The sequence below is a fragment of the Macrobrachium rosenbergii genome, chromosome 15, assembly GCF_040412425.1.
Source record: "Macrobrachium rosenbergii isolate ZJJX-2024 chromosome 15, ASM4041242v1, whole genome shotgun sequence".
Lineage (NCBI taxonomy): Eukaryota > Metazoa > Arthropoda > Malacostraca > Decapoda > Palaemonidae > Macrobrachium > Macrobrachium rosenbergii.
The window spans coordinates 51129286-51156415 of record NC_089755.1 but is presented as its reverse complement, the minus strand read 5'-3'; the positions used below and the strand labels follow the sequence as shown (position 1 = coordinate 51156415).

The 27130-nt window shown below is 36.6% G+C and overlaps 2 protein-coding genes across 2 annotated transcripts in view; both read right to left on the bottom strand.

Annotated features, from left to right (window-relative positions):
* Positions 1 to 116: 116 nt before the first annotated feature.
* On the bottom strand, positions 117 to 8070 carry LOC136846343 (large ribosomal subunit protein mL62). Its single transcript, XM_067117143.1, has 5 exons — positions 7918 to 8070; positions 6762 to 6807; positions 4282 to 4424; positions 2347 to 2516; positions 117 to 207 (listed from the first exon to the last, which is right to left on the bottom strand). The coding sequence occupies exons 1-5, from the start codon at positions 8068 to 8070 to the stop codon at positions 117 to 119; spliced, it is 603 nt and encodes a 200-aa protein (XP_066973244.1).
* Positions 6762 to 27130, bottom strand: part of LOC136846342 (uncharacterized) — a 31375-nt gene continuing 11006 nt past the window's right edge. Inside the window, exons 3-7 of the mRNA XM_067117142.1 lie at positions 16210 to 16338; positions 15168 to 15296; positions 14391 to 14515; positions 11753 to 13766; positions 6762 to 6807 (exon numbers count right to left, since the gene is read on the bottom strand). Coding sequence (XP_066973243.1) covers positions 13539 to 13766; positions 14391 to 14515; positions 15168 to 15296; positions 16210 to 16338 — 611 coding nt within the window. The 3' untranslated portion in view covers positions 6762 to 6807; positions 11753 to 13538. The remainder of the gene's footprint in view (positions 6808 to 11752; positions 13767 to 14390; positions 14516 to 15167; positions 15297 to 16209; positions 16339 to 27130) is intronic.

Genomic DNA, 27130 nt, shown 5'->3' with positions numbered 1-27130 from the left:
TCTTGCTTTGTATACTTCATATTCCTAGCACTTTTATAAATATAATGACTCCACGTTTTTACAAAATGGGTCAGTGTTGATAGATTACATATATACAATAGCTTATGCATATAAAACTACGTATCAACTTCAGGAGCCTGTCGATCTTGCTTAATCAATGATCTGTGCTTTTTCTGACGTAATCTTTCTCTAACAGCAGCTTCATGTCTGAAAGGTGAAGATGTCATATTAGTATAATGGGGTCATTTATGTGGAAAACTACATCATACAAAGAATGCATGTTTTGTTCTTTACTGAGAAAGCAACATCGAAGAATTCAAAACCCACTGCAATATATGACTAACAGCAAAACATGCAAGCACATGCTCATTTCAGTGAAAAGAATCAGTTAGCTACTCATTCATTATTTATTTTATGCTGCTTTCTGTTTTGTTAATGCTTTCCACTATTTCTAATGTACTTGTACCTTTCCTTCTACCCATCTATTTCAAATTGCTTAGTGATTCTCTAACTGTCACTTTTCCTCTACTATATATTTCCTTTACCATTAAATTTTACTGTATACTAATGGGTATTTCTTGTAATCGTATATGTACAGCAAACACCCCCCAGATTTGCATTCTCACAATTTGCGGACTCAGAGATTCATGGGATTTTCTGTGGAACATATATACACATTATTTAGGGAAAATTCGCCACATTTTTTGTAGAGAAACATTCACAAATTACTGTACTTTATTTTTATATAAGTTTTGTGACTAAATGCACTTTTTGGGTAAAATTCTTAAAAATTTTAGGTATAAGTATTTTTAGAGGGTTTTTTGGTGTTTTGAACTATCAAAATAGGAGTTACAAGCATTTTTAGAGGGGTTGAGTTACAAGCATTTTTAGAGGGGTTTTAAGTATTCACGGATTTGAGCTATTCGCAAGGGGTAGTGGTATGCATCCCAAGCGAATCTGGGGGGTTTACTCTAATAACAATGAAGTTAAGTATATCTTAGTTTAATCAGACCACTGAGCTGGTTAACAGCTCTCCTAATGCTGGCCCGAAGGATTAGATTTACTTTACGTGGCTAAGAACCAACTGGTTAGCTAGCTCGGAGAGTCGAACGCTGGGCCAACAGCATGCTAGCCGAAAGCTCTACCCACCCCTCCAATGAAGAACTAATAACAATGAAGTACTGAATGCACTGTTTACCTTGAATGAAATCTATCATTCTTTTATTGGTCAAAGGGAAACACAAAGCTGTCAAAATACTATCAATATTGTGATTTCTAATGGGTTAATTTTAAATGGAAAAGATTTGCAGTATTGTAAAAATAAAGGTGTCCCACACTATTTAGTATGAAAGTCACAAATATGCTGTCAGTGTCACATTATTACTTACAAGTGGTAAATGTATAATGCAATACTAACTTATAGCATGCCTGCAAGTGCTAGCATTTTAACCTATTATCGATAAAAGTTAAACTTGTCTTTTATTAAATATTCATGTCCTAAGTTTAGCTTGAAAAAACTGCATGTTTGAAATGGAGTATAAGGCTATCTTACAACAATGGTCAATTCCCCCTTGAATCACTACAATCCAGCTCTATCCCTGATTTTACTTTTTTTATGCTTTAGTATTAGAGTATTATCTTATGTACAAAACACCAAGATACAGTGATGCTGCCTTGGAAGCCAACATAGATGATATTTCTGAAAATTACTTGGAGATCAGGGTTGTGGAAATTTTATATTCTTGGTTTATAACATGCTTATAGAGCTTTCTTTCATTAAAAAATTTTTTTTTTATCACGAAGAAAGTTAGAACAATTCCTTATAAAATCTCAACTTCCTTATTTTGTAATATAGAATAACAAAATTTTTCAAAAAGGAAGCCCTTAATGCAGATAAACTGTTAATTTCAGATATTTTCAACTGTATCCACCAAATCTGTTTAATTTCTTTGAATGATTTACCTGGAAATTTTCCTGCTTTTTAACCTTAACTTCTCTCTGGGTGTTGCAGGAAGGAGTTCCTCAGCGATGGTGGGTTTACGTGTTGAGGGTTTACCTTTGTCAAGTTATACATGTACTATATATATGTCAAATATTTTTATATGTACTGCAGACATTACGAGAGTATAATGTAGAGTGCTGTTGGCTTAAGGAGAAAATATAGATGTACTGCTGTGATAGCATATGCAGAAAAAGGGTGATCATATTACAAAGGCTGCCTGTATACTTATGTATAATTTGTATAATTTAAACACGATTGAACTCTTGTAAGTTATAATAAAAATTTTACCTCATGGTAGTATAGTCTTACAAATAAGTGAAAAGGAAAAGAAACAAAAAATTTACCTTCTCCTATGTCTCTCAACATCTTCTGCAGCATGGGGGGGTGGCTCATATGATGCTGAATGAATCATAGTCCGAAGTTTATCCAGTGCATCGGCTAAATTCAACTGCTGAGAACGAGTCTTGTCAGATCTCACAACTAGAAAGCCCTCTGAATTCACAGAAGTCTTGAACTGAAAGTATAAAAGTATGGAAAAATAACATTAGTATCTCAAGAAAATAAGTCACGCTGTGGCATATTCTAATCTACTTAAATGTAACCCACAAACACTGAACAACTTTAAACTATTACTCTTATTTCAACTAGATGAAATCTTTGATTCTATCCTTACAGCTCACTTCCCAAAGTCACTGCCTTCTCAAAATCTTTCTTAAAAGATATCTGGCATAAATTCTGCAAGCTTGCCTGACTGGCTATCACCTATCTTATCTCTTTCAGGAACTGAAGAATCTCAAGTTATTGATCTTTATTTCAGTAAGACAGTAAAGGCTAGACATTCTGTAAACTGAGATCTGGTTCCCTTTTAGAAACAGTGTTATTGAATACTTTGCCAACAGTGCTACATTTGACACTTCCCACATCTCTCGTGGTTACCTTTGTGATCTCTTCTTATTGGTGAACCTTAGGTCTCAACAACTGTCACGTTTTCCTCCTTACTTTCTCTGTGGTACATAAATGCATGCTAACTGAAGGGGTTAAGATGAAGGCAATCCATGCAGTACTGGTTGGTAAACTATTATTAAGTTACTGAGCTGATAGTTCTTAATGACTGTAGGTCTCTGTGATCCAGATCTAGATACTATTTAGTGTGTGTTTAGTAAAACCCTTATTGAAGTATTCAGTGTTAAATTATCCATCAGTCACTGGAACAGTACTGGAGTCAAGAATTCCACCACTACATGGACCTAGAAGACATTACAAACATATGTACAGTATATATATGTACAGATGTAGAACAAAAGAGTGAGTGACAGCAGGAGAGGATGAGAGCTCAGTATACTGGGAGGAATCACTATCATTGCTTAAACTTTTCTTCATTACAACCAGCAACTACTATTCCAATAAAGTAATAGGTTTGCCCTTTGTTTGTTCATATTCAAGACTTCAAAGCATTCAGGTAGCTTCTATTATGGAAATACAGTACTTTAATTATTCAAAGGATTACTAAGGACAGAAATCTCAATTTCCACAGTGTCATGACAGAACGAACCTTAGGTCCACTTGACTGCTTCACAATGCCAAAAACAGGAGTGTTCTTGGACTGCCAGTTTTTTGTAATAGTATGATGAAAATGTACAGCTTGTTCTTCCCATAATATGTGCAACATTGCTTTTAGCCGTTTCAACTCGATATATATTTTAATTTACTCCTGTGTCACGTTTGCTGATTACTGGTTACTAGCACTGCTAGTGACAATTAAGAGTAAGAAACCTGAGACCCAATATCTTGATTGAACCATGAACAGGAAGTAACAAATGTAATCATTCAATAGCTTGAGGGAGAAGACTCATAGCAAGAGCCCTAAGTATTCAACCCCGCAATGTACAATATTCATAGTTTTCCCTCTCCCCATAAATGCAGACTTTGCAACTTACCTTTAAGAACATACAAGGATATGACAAAACGTTATGAGTTATGAAAATATTATGCAAATTCTTGGCGAATTATCTTTTCATCTTCATATATGTTAATACTCTCAAGAGTCTTATTTACAATGATCCAGTATTTTTGAAGCATAAATCAATAATTTATGCAAATTCTTCTGTGACATCACTACAATATCGTACAATTATATAAACAAAAGATTGCATGGCAAAAATCTGCAGAAATGTAAAACACCCCCAAAACTTCAATATAATTACAGAAGTTTCACTAAAACTGTTGTAGCAATATCTCAATTACCTCATCTTCTAAAAATTTTAACCAAATACACTTACCTTTTCTCTAACTCTTTCTTTCAGCTGATCAGGAAGCCATTCAGCTGTATTCAACTCAAAGCGAAGATCAACTTTCGTATTCACTTTGTTAACATTTTGTCCGCCTGGCCCGCTGCTCCGGGAATATGAAATTTGTACTTTTTCTGAAAATAGCAATAATTTTAATTATATACAATAGTGATTCCTTAACTTAAAGATCATTTGACCATACACAAAAAGCCACTAACAAATCAATAAGAACTACAATCTGCAAGATTGGGATACAAGCACTTGGAAATTTTAACACAATGCTTTACTGTATATGCCCTAAAACACTGAAAAGACTTTTAAAAAACTGTGTGGAAGGACAAGCCCTAGATGAATTGACGCATTTCTGTTTCCTGAGGAATAATCTGGACTGTGATGCAAGTATTGAGAGGACAATAAGTTAACGAGTGGCAACTCTGTGGATAGTGGAAAAAGAGCAGAACTTCCAGTACGTTCTAGCAAATAACATTTATTAAGAAAGGAAATACACTAATTATGATGTGTGTATAAGGCCTGTACTGTACTACTTTAAGCAGCACATCCAAGGGAAGTCATAATGAAACTATTTATAATGAAACTACTGTTGTGTGTTGGAAGGACTGCAAGACAGACGAGGAAGATGCTGAAATGTATGTATCTAAAGACAGGAAAATACATTCAGATACCATGACTTGAGTAGAACCATGTCATGAAAATATGAAAAAAGCAGAGTCAGAAACGTAGCAAATTTGGAAATGGCTGAACAAAGACCTTTAAGGTAATAAGAAGGGCCAGAAAATCCTACAGAAAAAGCCATAGTTGAAGAATGGACCTGATGGCAATTAGGCAGAAGGTGTCAAGATATATGCAAGCATGAAATTTAGTATGAATGTTGTTTGTAGGTCCCTCCTTACAAAAAAAATTAAAAATTCTTATGAAGCAGCCATTTCAAGATGTCATTCAATGCAAAGTGAAGCAACTATAAACCATAAAAACGGTTTGTTTTACAACTTGGTGTAAATGAAATTATTTGTCTTTATTTACATTATTCCTTAGTTCACTGCTGTCAGGCTAAAGTAAGGGGGTTAAAAGTGCTTGGTTATATTCTTAGAGGATATTTACCAGAGATGTATATTCCAATTTTGCCCATGAAAAGGAATACTAATGACCTCTTTTTGTCTATAAATCCCACCGCAGATGGGATTCCACCGACAATGATGGTGTGTAAGGCAAGTCTTTGGTGCCTGAAAACCAGAAGCTATGGGCAGGTGAAGTTCATTAGCCAGGCAAAGTCAATTCATCTATAAGAGATACTGCAATAACAAACTTAGGCAGATTAGCTATGGCCAATTAAAATGAGTGTATGTTGCTCTCAGTATCTCTGCATGAGTAACATGGATTCATCTGGCAGCCATCTGGTAACTTCAAGTGGCTAACACTATTTTCTCAACTCTATAAAATAAATACTTCAGGCCTGTATCTTCACTTCAACAATTGTATGTATCATCTGCTCTAAAACATGATTAAGACAACCATTTTAAATGGTCAATTCAACTGATTCAAATGACAAAATGTTGAATTTCACAAGCATAATGATAGCTGTCTTGAAAAATGGGTGCTATGTTTTAATTGTAAGTATCTAAAACATTTTCCTTTACAATGATCCTTAGTTATCCTTCAGTTTTGAAATCATAGTTTGAAGAATTGTCAACAAAGTTTTTATAATAAAATTTAGTTTTTAAATACTTACCTCTCTCTCTTATGATAGCTTTATTTCCCACCTGACTATCATAATAAAGAGGTAAGATTCATTTAAAAGAATGTGAGACCTATACTGGACCAGTGGTATCTACACCATTAAAAAATTAAATGGAAATTAAAATTTTCTTGCCTTACTGAAAGCTAGTTTCAATATTACATTACTTTTATCATTATTACTCTTAGGCAGGAAACTGTCTCAGAGTACTGTTACTGGATGAGATTGCCATTTCATACAAAAATAAAACACGAACAGCCGTTACAATGATAATCTACGCTATTTTCTTATTATTATTATTATACAGTAGTACTTTGATGAGACCACTAATACCCATTTCTACAGTCTCATGGAGGGCAAACTAAAGAAGTTAGACAGCTTGGTGAGATGAGACCAAAGAAAATGGAAAAAAGCAATGCAGACATGGCCAAAGGGACACTGCAACAATCCTAGCATCAGTAAATGAAGCATTTGTAGAACTTGGGTTTCTATATTATTATCACCACATGAATTCAATAATAACTAATGGTTATAAATTTGCTACCACCTGTCGCAAGACACCCACACAGCTAAAGGATGCAATATCAATTTTGAACCATGACTATTCAGCCTATGGGTGAATGTTTTTAAAAATGTTAAACCAAAGCTTATGCTTGAGTAAGACCATTTAAAATACATCTTTAACAATTATTAATAAAAAGATTGGCCAAAAACTTACCAATTGGAATATATCCTGAGAAGGTTAAACCACTGCTTTTTGGAGGCTAGGGAAGAAAAAATACAATAATGTTAAACAATACATTATATTTTAATATGTTTTGAACTATTAAAGAAAAATATGTTTCTGAAAGGGTGCCACCACTTAGACAACACATGAAACCCAAGGAAAACTCACAATGAACTGGGTAACAATGAAGATTCACACATACAGTGGTTTATTCAGTAAAACTGTAAACTACTACCCACCCGTTTCTGTAACTAACAGTTTACATTATGGGTAAAGTGGGCATCGTGCTCTGTACCATTCCCTTTAGAAATGACTGTAAAAACATGAACAAAAGATGGTTAACATTATAAACATCAACAAAAGGTGGTAAATATTCCAGCTGGTGACTGGCAGGAACCAGGCCATGGTACGGTATACTAATTTTTAGTTTTACCATTTATTCTTGGCCTAAGTTAGACCTTTAGACCTACAATAAGCCTACTTGGTTAGGCAAGTTTGGTAGAACTATAGGGTTCCCCCACATCGGGTATTACCTTGGAAATTGACTTTTCCTGTAGTATTTTGGTTGCTTATTAACAATTTACTGTTATTTTTTGGCAGACAACTGTAATTAACCTTAATTAAAATCAGAACTGACATGTTTTCATATGCTGTCTATTCTGAAATGCTATCACCCATGCACAGTGTTATAGGGGACGTTTTGGTAAAAAGTGGAGTTTTTTTTGCTCCATTCCCGGCTAAGTAACACAGTCTGCTAGGTTAGGTTAGGTTAGGGTACATTAGGTTACTATCGGTCCTTTTAAAATACGTTTCCTTAGCCATTCCCTTCTTGAACATATGGCTCTCTTGTCACTTGCGCGTGCGCGGAACCACTCCATACCAACAATATGGGAGTCCCTGTGGAGTTACCCTGCAGTTTTATCGTAAATTTGCCTAACTTCCAGGCAGATTAGCCTAACCTAAAGGCCTAGATCAATGTCTACTTCAATGGGCCTTGACTAACCTAGCCTATAAGGTTAAGCCTACCAATGTTAGCCTACATAGCCTAGCCTATTGATTAGACCTACGCATAACATCCTTCTGCTAATTATCCAGGATACCCTTAACGATAACTTAAAGGATAACAGCCACAGAAGCCTTGGCTTACCTCTGTTTTCTTAAGTATATCTAAATCACTCTTGGGGTATAAAGTCTTCAGGCTTATTGCACTCTGAAATTGCCGGACATGGAGGGCCGTGTGAATATGACGAGCATTTACCAACTGTTTTATGGGCCCGCAAAGTCGTGTTGCAGAATACATTTTGACGAAGAGTAGCTTTGAATGTTATCCGGTCAGTCCAGCTCGTAAAAGACTAACAACCATCTAAAATCCTGTGAAATGAAGGGTTTGTTTACGAAACTGAACCCAGAAGGTGATCTTCTTCTTTCATACTTCTCCCATACGTCAGGGCTCTCACTGTTTCCACATGACGTTACTGGTATCTTTCACGCATAATTTCCTTGCACTCCTCTTTAGTAGCATGAGATTTTATATTTTCCATGTCTTTATCAAGCACCCCATCCATCTCTAGTTTATCACTAGATATTCCCTTTCTTTTATGGCCATACTTTCTGTGCAAAAACTAGGGTCTACCTTCTGACCGTTCGCTCCACAAACGACAATGATAAGAAACTTTCGTTAACGTGAGTTTCTGAAAATTCTTTCCAGTTTATACGAAACAATCACGGAAAATATTTACTACTCTGAATCTTTTGGCTCTAGCTCTTCATCGTGGTCCACTGTCGATTACAATAGAACGTTAAGATTTGTTGTAAGTTTTCGTAGCTTACAGCAAATCTGAACTTCCTCTTTTTGAGTAATGTTCCGTGATCAGTGTAAACGTATCGGAAGGCTGGTGAGGAATTATCGCCGGCGTCGATTCTTTGAGCAGCCGACAATAATAGTTTAAGATGTTAAGTTGGGAATGATGCAGAAATGAAAGGACGAATAAAATGTAAGGTATTATTTCACTTATGGACATTAATTGCTTTCAACATAAAATATAGGTTTTTCTGTTGTATTATGATGTGATTTGAATGATTTTGAGGTTTATTTCCATCGCAAATGAATACTTATCCTTCCCCGGCAAATAATATACTGTATACAAAATTAATAAAATTACGACTTGTCAGAATACTGCACCCCCTCTCCATAGCTAATACGGCAAAACTGTGTTTACTGATTACAGTTTTGCCGTATTAGCTATGGAGAGGGGGGCAATATTCTGACAAGTCGTAATTTTATTAATTTTATATACAGTATATCATTTGCCGGGGAAGGATAAGTATTCATTTGCGATGGAAATAAACCTCAAAATCATGTAAATCACATCATAATACAACAGAAAAACCTATATTTTATGTTGAAAGCAATTAATGTCCATAAGTGAAATAATACCAAATGTAATTGGAAGCTACTGTTAAACGTCTGGTAATTCCAAATACAATGCTAGAAAATAAAAGCAGGAAACAGCAATCTGGAGCAGAGCAATTACAAAGGAATTTTTAAATTAATAACTTAATAGACTTTCCAAGACTGAAATCCTTCGGAATTCGAACATTGGCAGCCTAATGATAAACGAACAGATTTTGCCGGGGATAGTAGGCTATACCAAGGTCCGGAGAACAGTCTTACAGTAAAATCGTAAATATATTCCGTCACGACCACTTTTTCAAACCTGCGCCCTCTGGCCTAAAAAGTATTCACTTGCCATTTTCTAGAAAGCTGTTTCCTAGCTCATCATCACTCGTAGCTCGCTAGAGGCATGCCTGAAAGAATAAAATTTTGTGGTCGCCTTAAACTGCTCATATAGCGCATGCGTTCATACTGAAAAAATATTTAAAGATTTGGTGAAAGGAGTTCCAAGTTAAATTTTATATCGAGACTCGGGCCTGCTTTCTTTTTGGCTTTCGGGCATCAAACCACTAAAGCTATAATAGTTGTGAGTTTTAAAACATGACATGTGGACGAAATTCTAAAATAAATAAACAAATAAATCGAGATTCTTTACATATTCTGGTTTTCATGTCTTATTGTTACCCAACGCTGCTTGTCGCAGGTGCTGTAGTTTGTTGCAAGATTCAGTATCTTTTGTTTATTGCAAGACAATGGCATTGACCCTACGCTTAACTACCTTAATCTGAAAATCGTACTAGTAGGAATGCGTAAACTCCCTTGGCAGCTTGAGGGTTTCGGTATCCTTCAATCCAAATCTAAATGCGTGAAAAGTAATACTTTACAGTCTACATTAAACTTTATGCCGAAAAACAAGATAAAGATTTGCAAGAGAAGCGACTAATTTTGCTACCTGTGAAGTGAAAGACGGTAACATACAGTCCCCATTTAGCCTGAATGCATAACGAGAAAAAAGCAATAAGTCGAAGCAGAATTTTTCAATAATTATGCTAACGCATATTTTAAGCCCGCGCCACTAAACAACTTCACGATTACCAGTCAGGTAGAAAGCTTGACCAAGCTAGCCCTTAGAGTTTCCATTGACGCCAGTGCTAAAATACTGAGATGACAGAAAAAAACTTAACAAACGAGTTTGCAATTTTAGTGGTTAGAAATTTCTCTGTTTTTCAGCGTAGAGGTTGTTGCTCCGGTTGCTACGGATTCAGCGACCCTTGGTCAAGTTTTTTAGGAGGAAATGACCTCTGGAACTAGTCTGTCTTAAGCCACTGGAATTTGTTCAACTATGTAGAAAACGGGGCCATTTGTGCCTAAAATTTGGGCATATAACAAAAGGAAATATATCATAGCTCGTAGACTAAGCGTAAAGAACAGCTGGTTATTATTCGTAAGAACTGAATATAGAATTTAGGCCAAAGGCCAAGCACTGGGACCTATGAGGTCATTCACCGCTGAAACAGAAATTGCCAGTAAAAGGTTTGGAAGGTGTAACAGGAGGAAAACCTCGCAGTTGCACTATGAATCAATTGTCAGGAGGGCGTGGAAAGTAAGATGGAAGAAAGATAATAAGAAAGGAGGTACAGTAAAAGGAACGAAATGGGTTGCAGCTAGGGGCCGAAGGGACGCTGCAAAGAACCTTAAGTAATGCCTACAGTACACCGTCTGATAATTGCTGCTACATTTTCTTATTCTGCTACACCAATAAAGTTTTAAAGCAGATTCTCACATATGAAGAAGTCTCCTTATTTCCTCTGTACTTCATTATCTCGGATTTGGAATAAATGTGGATTACTGTACACATATGCATTCTATGTATTTCATGAATATTGTCCGTTGCAAACGCATGAGTAGCGCTGTCCGCACTCCCCACATGCGCATGGGCACCATCACTTTTCTCGGCACGAGCCTCCCTGTATATATTTTGCTGCATGGAATAAAACAACCTATGATTCGGGAGCTTATTTCTCCATCCCTGCGATCTTCCGTCTTCTCCTACAAGACGTCATCACATATCACCAATAAAAATACAAATATTCTCCAAGTTATTCATTTACTTACTGTTAGGTATCCTTTACTGAAACACCATTTGCTTGTTTTTCATGTTTTGTCCTAAGATGCCTTATCAAATCCTTTATTTGGTTGATCCTATCCGATAGATCTTCACCTTGTTTCCTTTCCATTCTCCAACTTTAAATCTACATGTCATATTGCACTTCCCATAACTCCATTTCCCAGTGCCTGTACACAAATCCATGTCACAGTGCCTGTACTTGTAATCCATGTCACAGTGCCTGTACACAAATCCATGTCACAGTGCCTGTACACAAATCCATGTCACAGTGCACTGTACATAACTCATGTCCCAGTGCACTGTACATACCTCCATGTCCCAGTGCCTGTACATAACTCATGTCCCCAGTGCCTGTACATAATTCCATGTCACAGTGCACCGTACACAACAGCCAAGTGCACAAGCTTTGTTATTCTACAGTATTTAATATTTTTATCTATTTGTTTACTTAAAGCTTACCTGCTATCAAAATATGACAGAAGTCGCTGGCTGTCTCGTTGTTTTCCAGTTATGGTCCCTCGACAATATTCGCACTATGTCGTTAACGCCTACCCAACTGACTCCGGTTCATTGTTTACATCTCTCCGAGGTTCTTGTTTTTTCTGAAGCCTTTGGGATCTGCACCTCACTTTCGTTGCCTGTCATCTCTTCTTCGACTTAATCTTAATGGCTCTTCTCTCTGAGTTCCCAGTTTACTGTGTAGATTCTCAGTGCCTCAAAAGAGTTAACGACCCTTTGTTAAGCACTACCCGCCGTTCCCACTTTAACCGTCTTTTCTCTTTTTCTTTGGGCTATATTTAAATAAATTTAAGAGATCAGTCGTAAGTTAGTGAGGTGCAATCATACGTCCTCTATGGCTTTATCGGAATAAATCTTTCTTTATTCAATCAAAAGGTTTGAGCCTCGCCCCCAGCTCTCTCATTCTTTCGCACGTCAACTGAAAATTTAATTCAAAAGCAGCTTTTTTCCGCTCCCAGGCCAACTCCTCCCCTCCCCTACCATCCCCCAAAGACCCTTTTCCTCTTCTGACGACTGCTTGTATCTCACAGGGAATAAAAGAAGCAGAATATATGCAGGACCAGCCCATATTTTTTTTATACGGTACGAGGTGGCCCGTTGGCAGAATGTGGCTCGCCCAGTCTCTTGATGATTCCTTCACCTACGTGGTTGTTTGGTATTTAATAGGCCTCTTACCTGACAATTACTCAGCTACTTAACTACTCAATTACTCAACTACTTAACAGCAACAAGTTGTTGTTGTTAGAACCTTGAACAGACGTAAGAGTGTGGATGTCTGGAATGGCTTCCCACTGATATTATATCGTTACACTGCCATGATTAGTGGAATTTATTTGCCATTACCATGCATAGTTGACTGCAGGCACTGAGCAAGGACTAGAAATGGCGCAGGAGTGTGGATGCTATATGATCACACTGGCTATCCAGTTCCAATGTCTCACTCCAGTGGTTCTGAAAGTTTCAGTCTGTTTAACTGAACATTTTAACAATGGATAGGCGAGTAATCGTTCGTGTTACTTGGATGGAGGAGAGAGATGTCGATCTGAATTAATCTGAACTGTACCTCCTGTTACATGGTAAACAATAATAAAAACATTTGGCGAATTATCACACTATTTATTGAAATCAATAAATATAATAAGTTAATAAATATAACAGCAACAACGAAACTGAATGCAGAAAATATCAAGGTTGCCTAAATGTCGTATCATGGCGAAAAAGTAATTAGGGCCCATTAAGCCCCTAATATTATATACACATTACTTTTTAGCAATGAGGATGTTTCAATTGACAGATCTTCATAAATATGGTATAAATTAACAATCATGCTTGATTAAAATGTGCTACAAACTATTGAAACCATAAGAATATTGCATCCTACAGAGAACAATAACAAGGAAATGTCCCAAACCCGTCTTTATTTTTTTTTATTAATCTTTGATAAGCGTATTTACTAAACTTCTTTCTATTACGATTCATTGAAAAAGGAGAAAGTTGTCGAATGGCTCTGCAAATATTCGTCTAAATTTCTTACATTTCACATTTAGTTTCCTTCAGATATCGTTCTCCGTCAAAAGAATTACATACGCACTCATATAATTTAGGAATTGCTTTTCTTTGTCTTCCCAGTTCTCTATAGGTACGAAGGTTCTCCTGATGGGGGAAAACGGCGAATCGTTGACCTCCTTTCCCCAGAAACTCCCAAAGACGCGTCTCCTCTTCTTTTCTATCTGTAATACCAGGGATAATTCTGCATGGACTGGTAAGCTGCCGCGTTGACCGTAGACGGTCCTTTCACCGTAGGCTTCACGACGTACTGGTAAGTCTGGACGGGATTCGAGGCGTACGAAGGGCCTGCGCTCCCGTAGCCTCCCCCTCCCCCTACGCCACCGTAGCCTGTGGAACCGTAACCGTGGCCCGTACCGCCGCCCAAGACTCCGCCTTTCGGAGGCAGCTGAGAAGAAAAGGAATGACATCGGTTGTGTGAATCTCTGACTGACAGTAAATGACTTATAAAACGCTATCCTTGAAATTTACTAAAAAACATGGAGTGCAAATTGAGGACGTGGAAGTACACAGATTTTATTCTATTGGTCAAATGAGGATAGTTTACAAGGATGGTATGAAGAACAGGCCATGCTGTTAATTAAACATAAAAGCACCTAAAACTCATTATTATTATTATTATTATTATTATTATTATTATTATTATCATGGAAATGTGAGCATGGATAAATACTTAAACACATACCATATCCACTGAATTTTTACTAGTCTATTTGTAACGTTTCGCTACATTAGCTCTTACCATTTTCAAAAGTGTCAAGACGGAAACACAAATTACAAAGATGAAAACCTAAAATCAAAGGAATTTACACAAATAAGAAGTTATCATTATTATTAATTGCACATATCCATACCTACTAAGTTAAAAAGAGCTTCAACAACACAGACTTCGACACAACCGAATGCTCGGATCTGAGAAGAAGAAGAAGAAGAAGAAGACTCTGGGGAACTCTAGCTTACAAATGGTACTGGAATTAAAATGGTGGAATCTTTCGACTTCCAGTTAACTTACATGAGAATATGGGTACTTTCCAGGCCCCAATTTATCCAGGAACCTTCCAGGGCCAATTTCCCTCGTCATCTGGAAGTCTCCAACGTAGGGAAGAGCTATGCGAAGACCCAACCTGTTGTCAAAACCTATTGAAAGACACAAAGCACAAGAGACGCAATGAATTCTATTGTCAGCTTCAGTTTCAGATCCCGATGATGGCTTAAAGAGATGACAGATCGTATATAGGATGTCACTTTCAATTACTTAACACTAACTGTACTGTATATATTACATATTGTATGTCGACTTGTGTACAACAAAAACATTCTTCATATCTGTATTTCATTCTTTCTATTTTCACTGAGCTCTACAAAATAAGAATGCCGCATCCTTCCTTATTTTTTAAAAGGAACGGACATACCACTTAAATAGCCATTAAATATATAAAATAAATAACACGGAATCGTAAATCAACTGCAAATAAATGAAATGAGTCAGTCTCTCTCTCTCTCTCTCTCTCTCCTGTATATATATATATATATATATATATATATATATATATATATATATATATATATATATATATATATATATATATACATATACATACATATATAGAAAAACAAAGTAACATTCGCAACGATCATTTATATAAAATCATATCTAAATCTACTCAGATCGGAGAAAATATCTGAACAGAAGCAGCTTTTACCACTCAAAGAATCTCTGTTACCCTGCCACTCAGTATTCACTAAGGCGTGCAAAACAGACTTATATACTATGATTTCATTTACGTACCTTTGACAACTCTGTCCGGGCGGCCGTACTCATCCGTGCTGTGGAAGAGTTCGTTGGTTTGGGCGCCTATGGCGTTGAAAATAGGCGAGAGGAGATTCCCAACGCCTATGTGGCCGTCCCATAGAGGTTCTGCAAAGACCACACCGACAAGTGAGGGTTTAAAAGCGTGAGGGTTTCTCTCTATCTTGGAGCATCAAATGAAAATGTGTCTAAATTGTTCTGAATAATAGAAGATTTTCCTGTTTTGAGTTTTTTCCCAATGAAATAGATGTAATTCTTTTGTTTGGTATAAGTAATAGTAAATAAAAGCAATTAATTGATTTATTATGCATATTATTATCCCGGGGTACACCTGTACCCCAAAGTAGGATTCACACTAAGAAAAATAAGGGTAGCATTTCAGGGTTACAAATACAAATGTCCGAATTATTAGGTGTAATGCTTGTAAAATACATTTATTTATGCGTATGGTAATTATGTGTATCTTTATTTGATGTAAGTTATTATGTTTTTTATCTACACAATAATAATAATAACGAAATCACAAATTCCACTTACTTATGAGTAAGATGACTATATATATATATATATACATATATATATAAATTTATATATATATATATATATATATATATATATATATATATATATATATATATATATATATATATATATCTTTATTTGCTATAAGTTATTATTTCTGTTTTCTGTTACACAACAACAATAATAATACTGTAATGAAATCACAGATTCCTTAGAATCAAACGTAACGTGTATGGAGGCTTAGACAACAATGATATTACCAAAGCTAGGCTACAATATACTTCGTCTTTACATATGACATCCGAGAAATAGTATCTTGTGATATATTACCAGAAAGTCCAGACAACGGGATTCTTAATTCCCTCGAACAATTTGTTATTCCTGGAAGATGTTCTAGAATTCCAAAATTTCTACGTAAACAGATAAATAAATTAATGAAAACAAATAATCTTAAACAATGAATCAGCTAATCATTAGGCAAAAGAATTAAATAACTGACCTTTTTCGTAGAGGTCGATTTCATCGTCGTGCCCATAGTTGGGTGGGGAATAGCCTAGCATGTAGTAGCCGTAGTTGGCCATTCTCTCCAAGGTAGGAGAGATGGAGTTCAGTGAGAAGAACGCCTCACCTGTAAAAAGGGAGAAGAAGAGTCATAGTAATACATTTTCCAACAGATTTGATGGACATGAGATGGATCTAAGCCCGGATAAAAGAGGAGGGTTATGTGTCTATGGTCAATGGTCAAAATCGTTTGTGAAAAACCGAACACCAGTGAATTTTCCAACTGACCCTAGCGATCTGATGTTAACAGCAGTGGGTCACGATAAGGTGCAAAAGCCACCAGTATATATATATATATATATATATATATATATATATATATATATATATATATATATATATATCACACATTACCACAGGTGAAAAATAAGAATGCAGGGTGTAGGTCTGACCGGTTTCGACTTTATTTCCAAGCCATTGACGAAGGACTGATACAGAGTGTGATATACACTCTGTATCAGTCCTTCGTCAATGGCTTGGAAATAAAGTCGAAAACCGGTCAGACCTACACCCCGTTTCTTATTTTTCACCTGTGGTAATGTGTGATAAATGAATCACGTACAAAAGTGATAATAATCATATATATATATATATATATAGAGAGACAGATAGATAGATAGATAGATAGATAGATAGATGTAATTTTAACCTTGAGCCTCCTGCTTCTTAAGAAGTGTTGCCTGTGTAGAACGGTTTTTTGCCAGTCGCAGTTGACTAACCACCAGCTACCTACTTCACGGTTTAGGTCAACAGAGGCATAATGGATTTTTAATGAGTGGGCCAAGCCGTTATCTCCTGTAGAACAGTACCTCGAGTCTCCCGCTGGAAGGCGAGGGCGTAAACAAATGACCTTGTAGTCTTGTTGTTAAGATTAGGTAAAATTTTGTGTGAATTTCTACGAAAATTTTACCAGAAAAGTAACTTTTAGGGAAATGGAACCCTTTAGGGATAGTTACTCAAGCCTGACGGGGAATTGCAGTCTCCAAACGATTCTGTTTACGTGACTACACAGTATGCAAGTGTAAGGTGTAAGTGTTGAGATACGCGCAAAGATTGTTACTTGACTAATGGAAATCTGTTTTCACAATGGCAGAAGACGTCAACCCTGACAGAGAGAGAGAGAGAGAGAGAGAGAGAGAGAGAGAGACATGAAATGGATGTATTTATATCTTGCATTTGCATCGTTAGAACTTCAGAAATTCAAATTTGGTGCAATTTTTTTTGAGGGGAGAAAGCTAACACGAGTCACTTCATAGTTTATTTGCTATTTGTCTTATTCATTTCACTTTGCTGTTTAGCCCATTACGATTTAATATTCTTCGCCTGTCAACTTATTTTTCCTCTGTTAAACAATTTATTTGTTTATTAATGGCAACAGCAAAAGATTAGTGAGTGTCTGGGCGATTCCACGAAAGAATGGCTTCCAATATTATTATAACAAACAAACAAATTACCGAGAAGAGGCAACTACAAACTGTACCAGCTTTCTCCTCAGCCCTCCTTACCGGAATAACGGCAAAACACTGAACCAACAAACAAAAAAGCTTTCACCAATAAAAGGCTGAAAAACTAACGTTGGGAACTTCACCTGGAACTAGGCTAAGGCTCTTGCGGCTTCTAGGGAAAGTGTGTCACCCTTACGTTCGTTATGCACAAGGATTAATTTGCTGTGTCAGGTCGCAAGAATGTGTATGGAAGCTTTAATTTAAGCCGTCTTCTTCTTCTTCTTCTTCCCTTTCTTTCAGAGCTGGAGGGGCGGCAATCGACTTTCTCTTTCTCGGAATGTCGAAAGATGATCCAGAATGTGATGAAACTCACATTCCTCGGAGAACAAGAAGATGAAGGAAACATTTCCTTAGCTTAAATGGATCATTTTATCAATAACATTCCGAGAAAGAGTCGTGAAATTAACTAGTGAAACTATTCCCTGAAGAAAGCTTGAATATATATGAAGAGAAACCACGACGAAAACAATTACCCGCCAAGATTTTGGCGCGCGCAACTCTCTCGCGGATCCGGTAATAAAGTCTATTTTCCACCACTGCGATACGTGAAATCCGCCTCTAGTGACTCACTATGCGGAGTCCCACTTTCTAATGGATACGCCTCTTTTTTACCGAGAGGATACGAGTTTGTTCGATCGTATGCACAAAGGACAGAGGTATGGAAGGGTGTCTGAATGGGGTACTGTCTATGGGATATGGTGCTGTATCTGCCGGCCTGGCTGTACAGAAACGCTTTCTCTTTCTCCCATACAAGACGATGATATCCAACGTGTGACGCATGCTTAGTTTCGTTTTCCGCCATTATCTTATCGCCCCAGTTCCTTCTCTCTCGATTTTCCACATAACTCATGAAGACCAACTAAAATAATCGCGAAGATATGATTTATAACTAGCATTAGTTTAAATGCTATTGTTTCTTTCATGGGATATATTCGGAATCTTTAATATTATACAGTTTATGCTATACAGTTCTATGGAATGCGGTAATATTTAAAAAGGAAAAAAAAAAAGGAAAAATAATCTTTTGAAGCGAGTACACCATTATCTATAAAGTGATACAAAGCTTCCAATTTTAGCAACACTCTTAACATGTAATTTTTCAAAAAGTATTTTGGAACTAAAAAAATTTTATCAATGAAAAATTTACGTTACCGATTCATAGTCCAACTGTAATACAGACTAATTTCAACGTCTGGGAACTGTCTCAAGACGATTACATACATGCAGCTAAACACAGCAGTAAATAAGTAAATCATTTATTCTTACCTGGAACGGGACACCACAGAAAACAGAACAGGACCAGAAGATCCACTCGTCTTTCCCGCATTCTCGTCTCGAAATCGAACGGTTTATCTTTTCTTGAAATCTAGATCAAAACCTTTTTATAGCTGAACAACACGTGAGCGATATATTTATAAATCCAGTTGACTTGAATTTTCGTATTTGAGGCTGCTCTTTCTCTTTTTTCAAAGCCAGTAGCTCTAAGTAAGTGAACTACGGTTAACTTTAAGTTTCGCGGTCCGTCGTTGCAAAGTCCCGCCTGTTTATGCTCACGGCACGGCGGCTTCATAGAAACTGAAGAACAGGTTGCGTTTGGTGGAAGAAAGCGACAGAGCCTCATCCTACAGCAGGATGGAGGATGAAGGGGGCTAGTGGGGGGGGGGGAGGGGAAGTGGGGAGGAGTAGAAGACTGGATTGGACTGCAATGACGAAAGGAGGAACCAAACGAGGAACGCGTAATAAAGAAGAGAGACGTCAGAGAAGTAAGATCTTGGAGCAACCACAGGGAGAACTGGGTGGTGACGGAGTGGCGGCGTATCAGTTCCTCGTTGCACCCAACATCATTTTCACCTTTTCTTTGGACCTTGCTTATAACTAGAGCCATCATTATCACATTTTCAACGATAATTCAACCAAAAACTAAAATACAAACCATGACACAGAAATGAAATAAAAAAGAAAATAACCAACAACAAATATAAGATAAATAACAAACCAAAATAAATAAAGCAAATCACAAACAATCTATGAAATGAGACTCATGTCAGCCGGCTCAACGGAAAAACCATTTGCACAAATTTTAAAATTTTAAGTTACAAAAAATCAACTACAGGATTAAGACCATTCCACAATTTGGTCGTAACTGAAATGAAACTTCTAGAAAACTGTGTGGTACTGAACTTCATTGAAAAAAAAAAAGGCAAGACTTGGAATCGGCTGCATATCATATAGTACTAAGTCGTGGGTGGTACAGTCTAGGAGATACTAACTCAGTGGTCTGGTTAAACTAACGTTAAAAAAAAAAAAAAATGCAACAGACGATCAGAGTTACGGAACATCTTACACAACAGTACCAGGGATTAATATAGAGATCACGAATAAGAAATCTAAAAGAACTCTCTCTCTCTCTCTCTCTCACTCTCTCTCTTCCTGTGGTTCAATGTTGCGTTGCATTTCAAGAAACCATGACTCAAATCATTTAAAAAATCATCAGTGTCACATCATAGATTTTTGTTCGTGCTATTGACATATGAAGAATTTCTTCACGGAAATGAATGAGAAAACGTAGCCAAGATGACAATGCAGCCGTTATTCATAATTTAGGCAGTGAGTGTACCGGACAACTTTCTTCATACACTTCCAATAAGAATATGAACGACACCTACGTTCATATGTAATATTCTCATGCACACACACACACACACACACACGGAACTTAATGCATAGACCACACATTCATCACATTTTATCCTTCTAAATCTCAATCACTTTGAAGCAATTCGACCTTTTTATGAACTTCATATCATTTTATCTTAATTCGCAACGGTACCTCATATATTCAAGCTAATGTAGAATCCCAGGCAAACTAATTTTCATGCACAGATTACTCATCCTAATAAGGATGCGCTCTCATCCTTATTATCAATGGAAGGCTCGTTATCAGCTGATTGGCAGAGCCACTGAGGGGTTTGGCTCTCTAGCGGAGCCAGACATGGACAGATCAGTGGCTCTCCCACTCTTGAAGAACGTTTGACACAAGTTTCGTTACAGATAACTGCTTCTTCAAGGGCATTAACTTTATACTGAACTGTGTTCAGCTTTTCCGATGATTCCTAATCCTGGTCACGAAGGTAATCAACAGAAACACTGAATAAGGTCAACACAAAATAAATTTTTCTGAAGCAGTAATTACCGATGATTCATAATTCTGGTCACGAAGGTAATCAACAGAAACACTGAATAAGGTCAAGACAAAATAAATTATTCTGAAGCCGTAATTACCGATGATTCCTAATCTTGGTCACGAAGGTAATCAACAGAAAAACTGAAAAAGGTCAACACAAGATAAATTATCCTGAAGCAGTAATTACCGATGATTCCTAATCTTGGTCACGAAGATAATTAACAGAAAAACTGAAAAAGGTCAACACAAAATAAGTTACTCTGAAGCAGTAATTACCGATAATTCGTAATCCTGGTCACGAAGGTAATAACAGAAAAACTGAATAAGGTCAATACAAAATTTTGCTAAAGCAGTAATTACCTCCAATGCTCATAATGATAAGACCCGAATGACAACGAGAATGGCGTTAAACATGATAATAACAGTAATAAGAAGAATGACATTAATCACTGTGATGATGAAGATGATGCCAGTAACAGCTTAATGAGCGTGTTATCTTTTTTTTTTTATGCTCCTTCCTGGCAAGTGACTTCATTTCTGCCTTTACCCCAAATGTTCATAATTAAACTGAACTGAATAGAGAATTTAGGCCAAAGACCAAGCACTGGGACCTATGAAGTCATTCAGCGCTGAAACGGAAATTGACAGTAAAAGGTCTGAAAAGATGTAACAGGAGGAAAACCTAGCAATTGCACTATGAATCAATCGTTAGGAGGGGGTGGAAAGTCAGATGGAAGAAAGAGAATATGAAAGGAGGTACAGTAAAAGGAACGAAAGGGATTGCAACTGGGGGCCGAGGGCACGCTGCACAGAACCTTAAGTAATGACTGCAGTGCACCGCATGAGGTGCTAACGGCACAACGGCCCCTATGGGGCAAATGGTCATAAGAACGAATTATATAAACCTCCGTTTAGGCATGATTGCCTACGATACTCCAGTCTAGTAAACACCTTTTTTTTTTTACCTAGTGGATGGAAAATGTTGCATTAGGTTATATTAATAGCTTTCGAGGAATTTTCCTAAGTAGAAGTTTCTTCATACATACACGCATGCATATATATATATATATATATATATATATATATATATATATATATATATATATATATATATATATATATATATATATATATATATATATATATATATATATATATATATATATATATATATATATATATATATACTGTACATATATACTGAATAGTATCGTAGTAGACACACTCAAAATAACTGTAAAAGTTTGTCATGCTTCCACTAGAAATAAAAAAAAAAAAATAGAAAAACTACAACAAGTAAAAGACCAAGCGGTTTGCCTATTTACTCTTGCGTTTCCCCTGACCTACAAGTGGAAACCAATTTTCCCCAAAAGACGTGACGCTTAGAAGGAAACCAAAAGAAAGCGTTATTGCGGCCATTCACACTAAGAGTGTAAATGAAGAAGAAGAAGAAGAAGAAGAAGAAGAAGAAGAAAAATAGGAAGAAGAAGAAGAAGAGGAGGAAGAAGAAAAGAAAGAAAGAAAGAAAGAAGAAGAAGAAGAAGAAGAAGAAAAAGAAGAAGAAGAAGAAGAAGAAGAAGAAGAAGAAGAAAGTGGTAACGATTTCACCTGAAACGTAGAAGAGTCAAATTTCTCTGCCGGAAAAAAAACAAAAGAAAATCTATCCTTATAACGCCTCTGTGAACCCAGAAGAAGTCATGCGTGCTGCTCTCCTCGCGCGCACGCGCGTCAGAATTTATATCAGTTCTGTTGAGATGTCACGATGTCTAGCACCGTTTGGTCTGCACGGCGATTCGTTCCGTCATGGAAAACCGCAGATTGGTCGCCTTGCCGGTGTCGATTACGATGCTCTTAAGCGAAGATGTTTAGTTCTTCTGTTGATTGATGGAATTATTAAGTATAGGATTTAGGCCAAAGGCCAAGCACTGGGATGTATGAGGTCATTCAGCTCTGAAGCGGAAATTGACAGGAAAGGGTTTGAAAGGTGTAACAGGAGGAAAAACCTCAAAGCAGTTGCACTCTAAATCAATCGTTAGGAGAGGGTGGAAAGCAAGATGGGATAAAGAGAATATGAAAGGAGGTACAGTAAAAGGAACGAAAGGAGGTTGCAGCTAGGTGGGGCCGAAGACACGCTGCAAAGAACCTTAAGTAATGCCTACAGTGTACCGCACGAGGTGCGCTAACGGCACTACCCCCTACGGGGTCTTTTGTTGTCATTCGATCAAGTTGCCTTTGTTATTTTTAGTTCTTTTTTTTTGTCATTCGATCAAGTTTTCTCTTTTTTTTCTTTTTGTGTTTTTTTTTCGACGTTTAACCGCCCCCCTTTTATGTTTCGTGTCTGGGGGAGTGTTTCGTGTTCGTTCATCCGCCTATGACGAATGATATTAACAGGATGGCAAAAGATATTAGAAATATGCATGTAGAATGATATTAAATGCAAAATAAATGAGCATATGTTACTTATCAACACAAACACACATACACCATACATACATACAAACACGCACACACACACACATATACACACACACTTATATATATACAGTATATATATATATATATATATATATATATATATATATATATATATATATATATATATATATATATATATATATATATATATATATATATATATATAATTACCATTACGTCAAATCATTTGCTTGTATCAGCCATGAATGCACCAATGCACCAACGTATGCACGCCCACAGACACATCACATGCTATCAAGTCATGAAACGAATACTCACATCTGAATAATGGATGGTTGGACACTTGAGAGAGCTTGCAAAGAATATATCAGTGTCTCGATTTCAACGTTAAAATATGAACACGAAAAATTCCTCAATTTCCTTCTCGAAAGACGATTGTTCGCATCGGGTTCCGTTCGTGTTCTTATGCTGTGACTATATATAAATTATATATACACACACACACACACATATATATATATATATATATATATATATATATATATATATATATATATATATATATATATATATATATATATATATATATATATTAATTAGGACCTGTCCCCTCTAGCCTCAGTATTTTTTATTTTATTTACGGTTACAGTTAGCCATAATCGTGCGTCTGGCAACGATATAGGACAGGCCACCACCGTGCCGTGTTACAGTTTCTTGGGCCGCGGCTCATACAGCATTATACCAAGACCACCGGAAGATAGATTTAATTTCGGTTACCTTATTATACGCCGTGCAGAAAACTCGACTGCGCCGAAGAAACTTCGGCGGATTTTTTACTTTTTTTTTTTTTTAACTGAATGACGAAGTGGACTGGCACGAAGAATTTTTAGTAAACAGTGAAATCGCGAAGTGCAACATAAATTACTGAAATAGTTTTTTTTTTTTTTTTTAAAGAGTATTATAAACTGACCGTTTGGATTTCCAGTAGAATCAAGCCTGATGACCGCTTGTGACCGCGGATTCAGTCTAAGGTCAAGCATGCAAATGACATTTCCCTGGTTAAAATTTCGATTGAATAGTCAGTCTTGTACATATTACGGAACTCCAAAAGTTCAAGCGAAGATGCAGTGCATTGTTCCACTAAAGCTATTCTCCTTGCATATTAATACGTTTTTATTATTTAATTTTTTCTCTTTAATTAGTGAGATCTCTTCTTCCCGTATCTCTCTTTACCTTCCCTGACTTCCTCAAGAAAACCATATTCTTTGGAAGCTTGAATTTCAAGTCAATGACCCCTTTGGTGGGCTTGTTCCATATGTATAGGGTTCACCTTCTGAATAATAATAATAATAATAATAATAATAATAATAATAATAATAATAATAATAATAATAATAATAATAATAATATGCAAGTACGCTCAGTTTCTTAGTCTGAACAAGGACGATCAGTTTCTTAGCCTGAACAAGGACGCTCAGTTTCTTAGTCTGGACAAGGACGCTCAGTTATTTAGTCTGGACAAGGACGCGCAGTTTCTTAGCCTGAACAAGGACGCTCAGTTTCTTAGTCTGAACAAGGACGCTCCGTATCTTAGTCTGAGCAAGGACGCTCCGTTTCTTAGTCTGAGCAAGGACGCTCAGTTTCTTAGTTTGAACAAGGACGCTCAGTTATTTAGTATGAACAAGGACGCGCAGTTTCTTAGCCTGAACAAGGACGCTCAGTTTCTTAGTCTGAGCAAGGACGCTCAGTTTCTAGCAATCTAACTCACTTTTACAACACCCAGTTTATTTCAAATATTATGAAGAGCTCAGATTTAGGAGTCTACATTCTAAGCAGCTATTTAGATTCGATATAAAATGGCCGTATGTGTGCGCTACAGGTGAAAACTAGCATAATTTTTTAAAATGTGTATAATTATCTCCTAATTGAGACGTAGACTGCCTAATTTTAAGTTATTTATCAAAAAGCGAGCGGACAGTTTTTCAGTTTTGAAGTTAAATTGAAATTTTTCATGTCAACACTTTTAATCGTACTTAAACATGCATTTCTGATCGACTCCAGGTGCTATGAATTTCATTCAGACTTTTTCTTTACCCTCTTTCATGACTTAGGAATCGTTGATATGTAGCGTTATTTCTCCTATACAAGTTTATACACTCCCGCGAATGAAGGAAAAATGGTGGAAACTCATCGAATGAATTACCTGAGTAGCATATGTGGCATAAGAACAATCGCAAGGGTTAGAATGTGGAGATGCGTAGAGTAGGCGTCAAGATGAACCAGCGAGTGTTGATACGGCTCGGTCATGTGGGAGAAATGGGAGGTGACGTCCTGGTGATGGAGGAGAAGTTAGAAAGGGAGAGCGAGTGCAAGTCTGAGAATATGCAGGGGTTCAACCCGCTTCTGATTAGCTTTCTGGGTAGGTGCAACGAACAGCTGATGTTGCGGAGGTTGCTGGATCAGGGGAAACAGTTCCTTCAAGGGAAAGAACTTTATATATATATATATATATATATATATATATATATATATATATATATATATATATATATATATATATATATATATATATATATATATATATATATAGTGGCTGAAAGTTAGGTGTAAGTTGCGATCAGGAAACTTCCTAAACTGACTATGGATGGGGAGCGTATCCATATAGAATGAATTGACTGTAAACGAAAATAAATGTCTCGCACATTAAACTGGCTGAAATTACATGAGAAATCATAGTGTATATGAAAATGGTTTATCTGAGGTGAGCAGGAGCCGAGACCTCATTCGAGTGATCGAGATTTAGAAAACATGAAATGCAGATGGAAGATGTCAAAGTGACATCTGGCGTTTGCCAGTGATACAGGTCACAGTTTGCCATAAAGAAATATATAATAATTCAATACCTGTTAACACACACACACAGAGAGAGAGAGAGAGAGAGAGAGAGAGAGAGAGAGAGAGAGAGAGAGTAGCAAAAAACTGGCAGCTACTGGAAAAATCAGTAGGTACAGGACACCGAAGTGAGGGACGTGTGACTTGTTTCTTGCCATTTTTATCAGGGCTTTCACTGACTTTTCTTTCCACAGTCCTACTTTCTTTTATCGTCATCACTTTTCATTACAGGCGAGTGTACTTACCCATAAATACTGCTCTCTCTCTCTCTCTCCCACGCACAATCACACAAACAAACACACAACATACCACTTTAACTAATGGAGAGATGAATCAATGTAAACATAAATGTTTCTGTGGTAAAAGTGTGTTTCGAGTTTGTTTTATAACATGAAGAGCAAAGAGGCGACAGGACGGTAGAAGTATTTATAATTCAGAATTTTACGGAGGAAGGAGGAAGGGGAGGAAGTGAAATTGGGAATAGGTGACGAGGATTAAGCGACAGAACGATGTGGCCCCAATGCCCAGGGGGCGATAGACAGAACAGGGTGACACCAATACGGATAGGTGCGGGTATCGACGCGATGCACATATATATGCCTCCTGAGTACGTATGAAAAGGTGCGTATATATATATATATATATATATATATATATATATATATATATATATATATATATATATATATATATATATATATATATATATATGAGGGGGACGCATTTATATTTTTACCAGAACATAAACACGAAAAGACGAAAGTTTACAAAATCCACTATACATTCCGACGAAACACAACTGATCCTGTAAAATGAGAACAAGCCGGATGTAATTGTTAGGT

What these genes read in the sequence shown, in the direction of transcription:
- LOC136846343 (XM_067117143.1), bottom strand. Translation starts at nt 8,070, where the DNA reads ATGTATTCTGCAACACGACTTTGCGGGCCCATAAAACAGTTGGTAAAT. An exon ending in ATATACTTAAGAAAACAGAG is followed by an intron (nt 6,808 to 7,917) that starts GTAAGCCAAGGC and finishes TTTCTTCCCTAG; the next exon opens with CCTCCAAAAAGCAGTGGTTT. An exon ending in CTCAGGATATATTCCAATTG is followed by an intron (nt 4,425 to 6,761) that starts GTAAGTTTTTGG and finishes TGCTATTTTCAG; the next exon opens with AAAAAGTACAAATTTCATAT.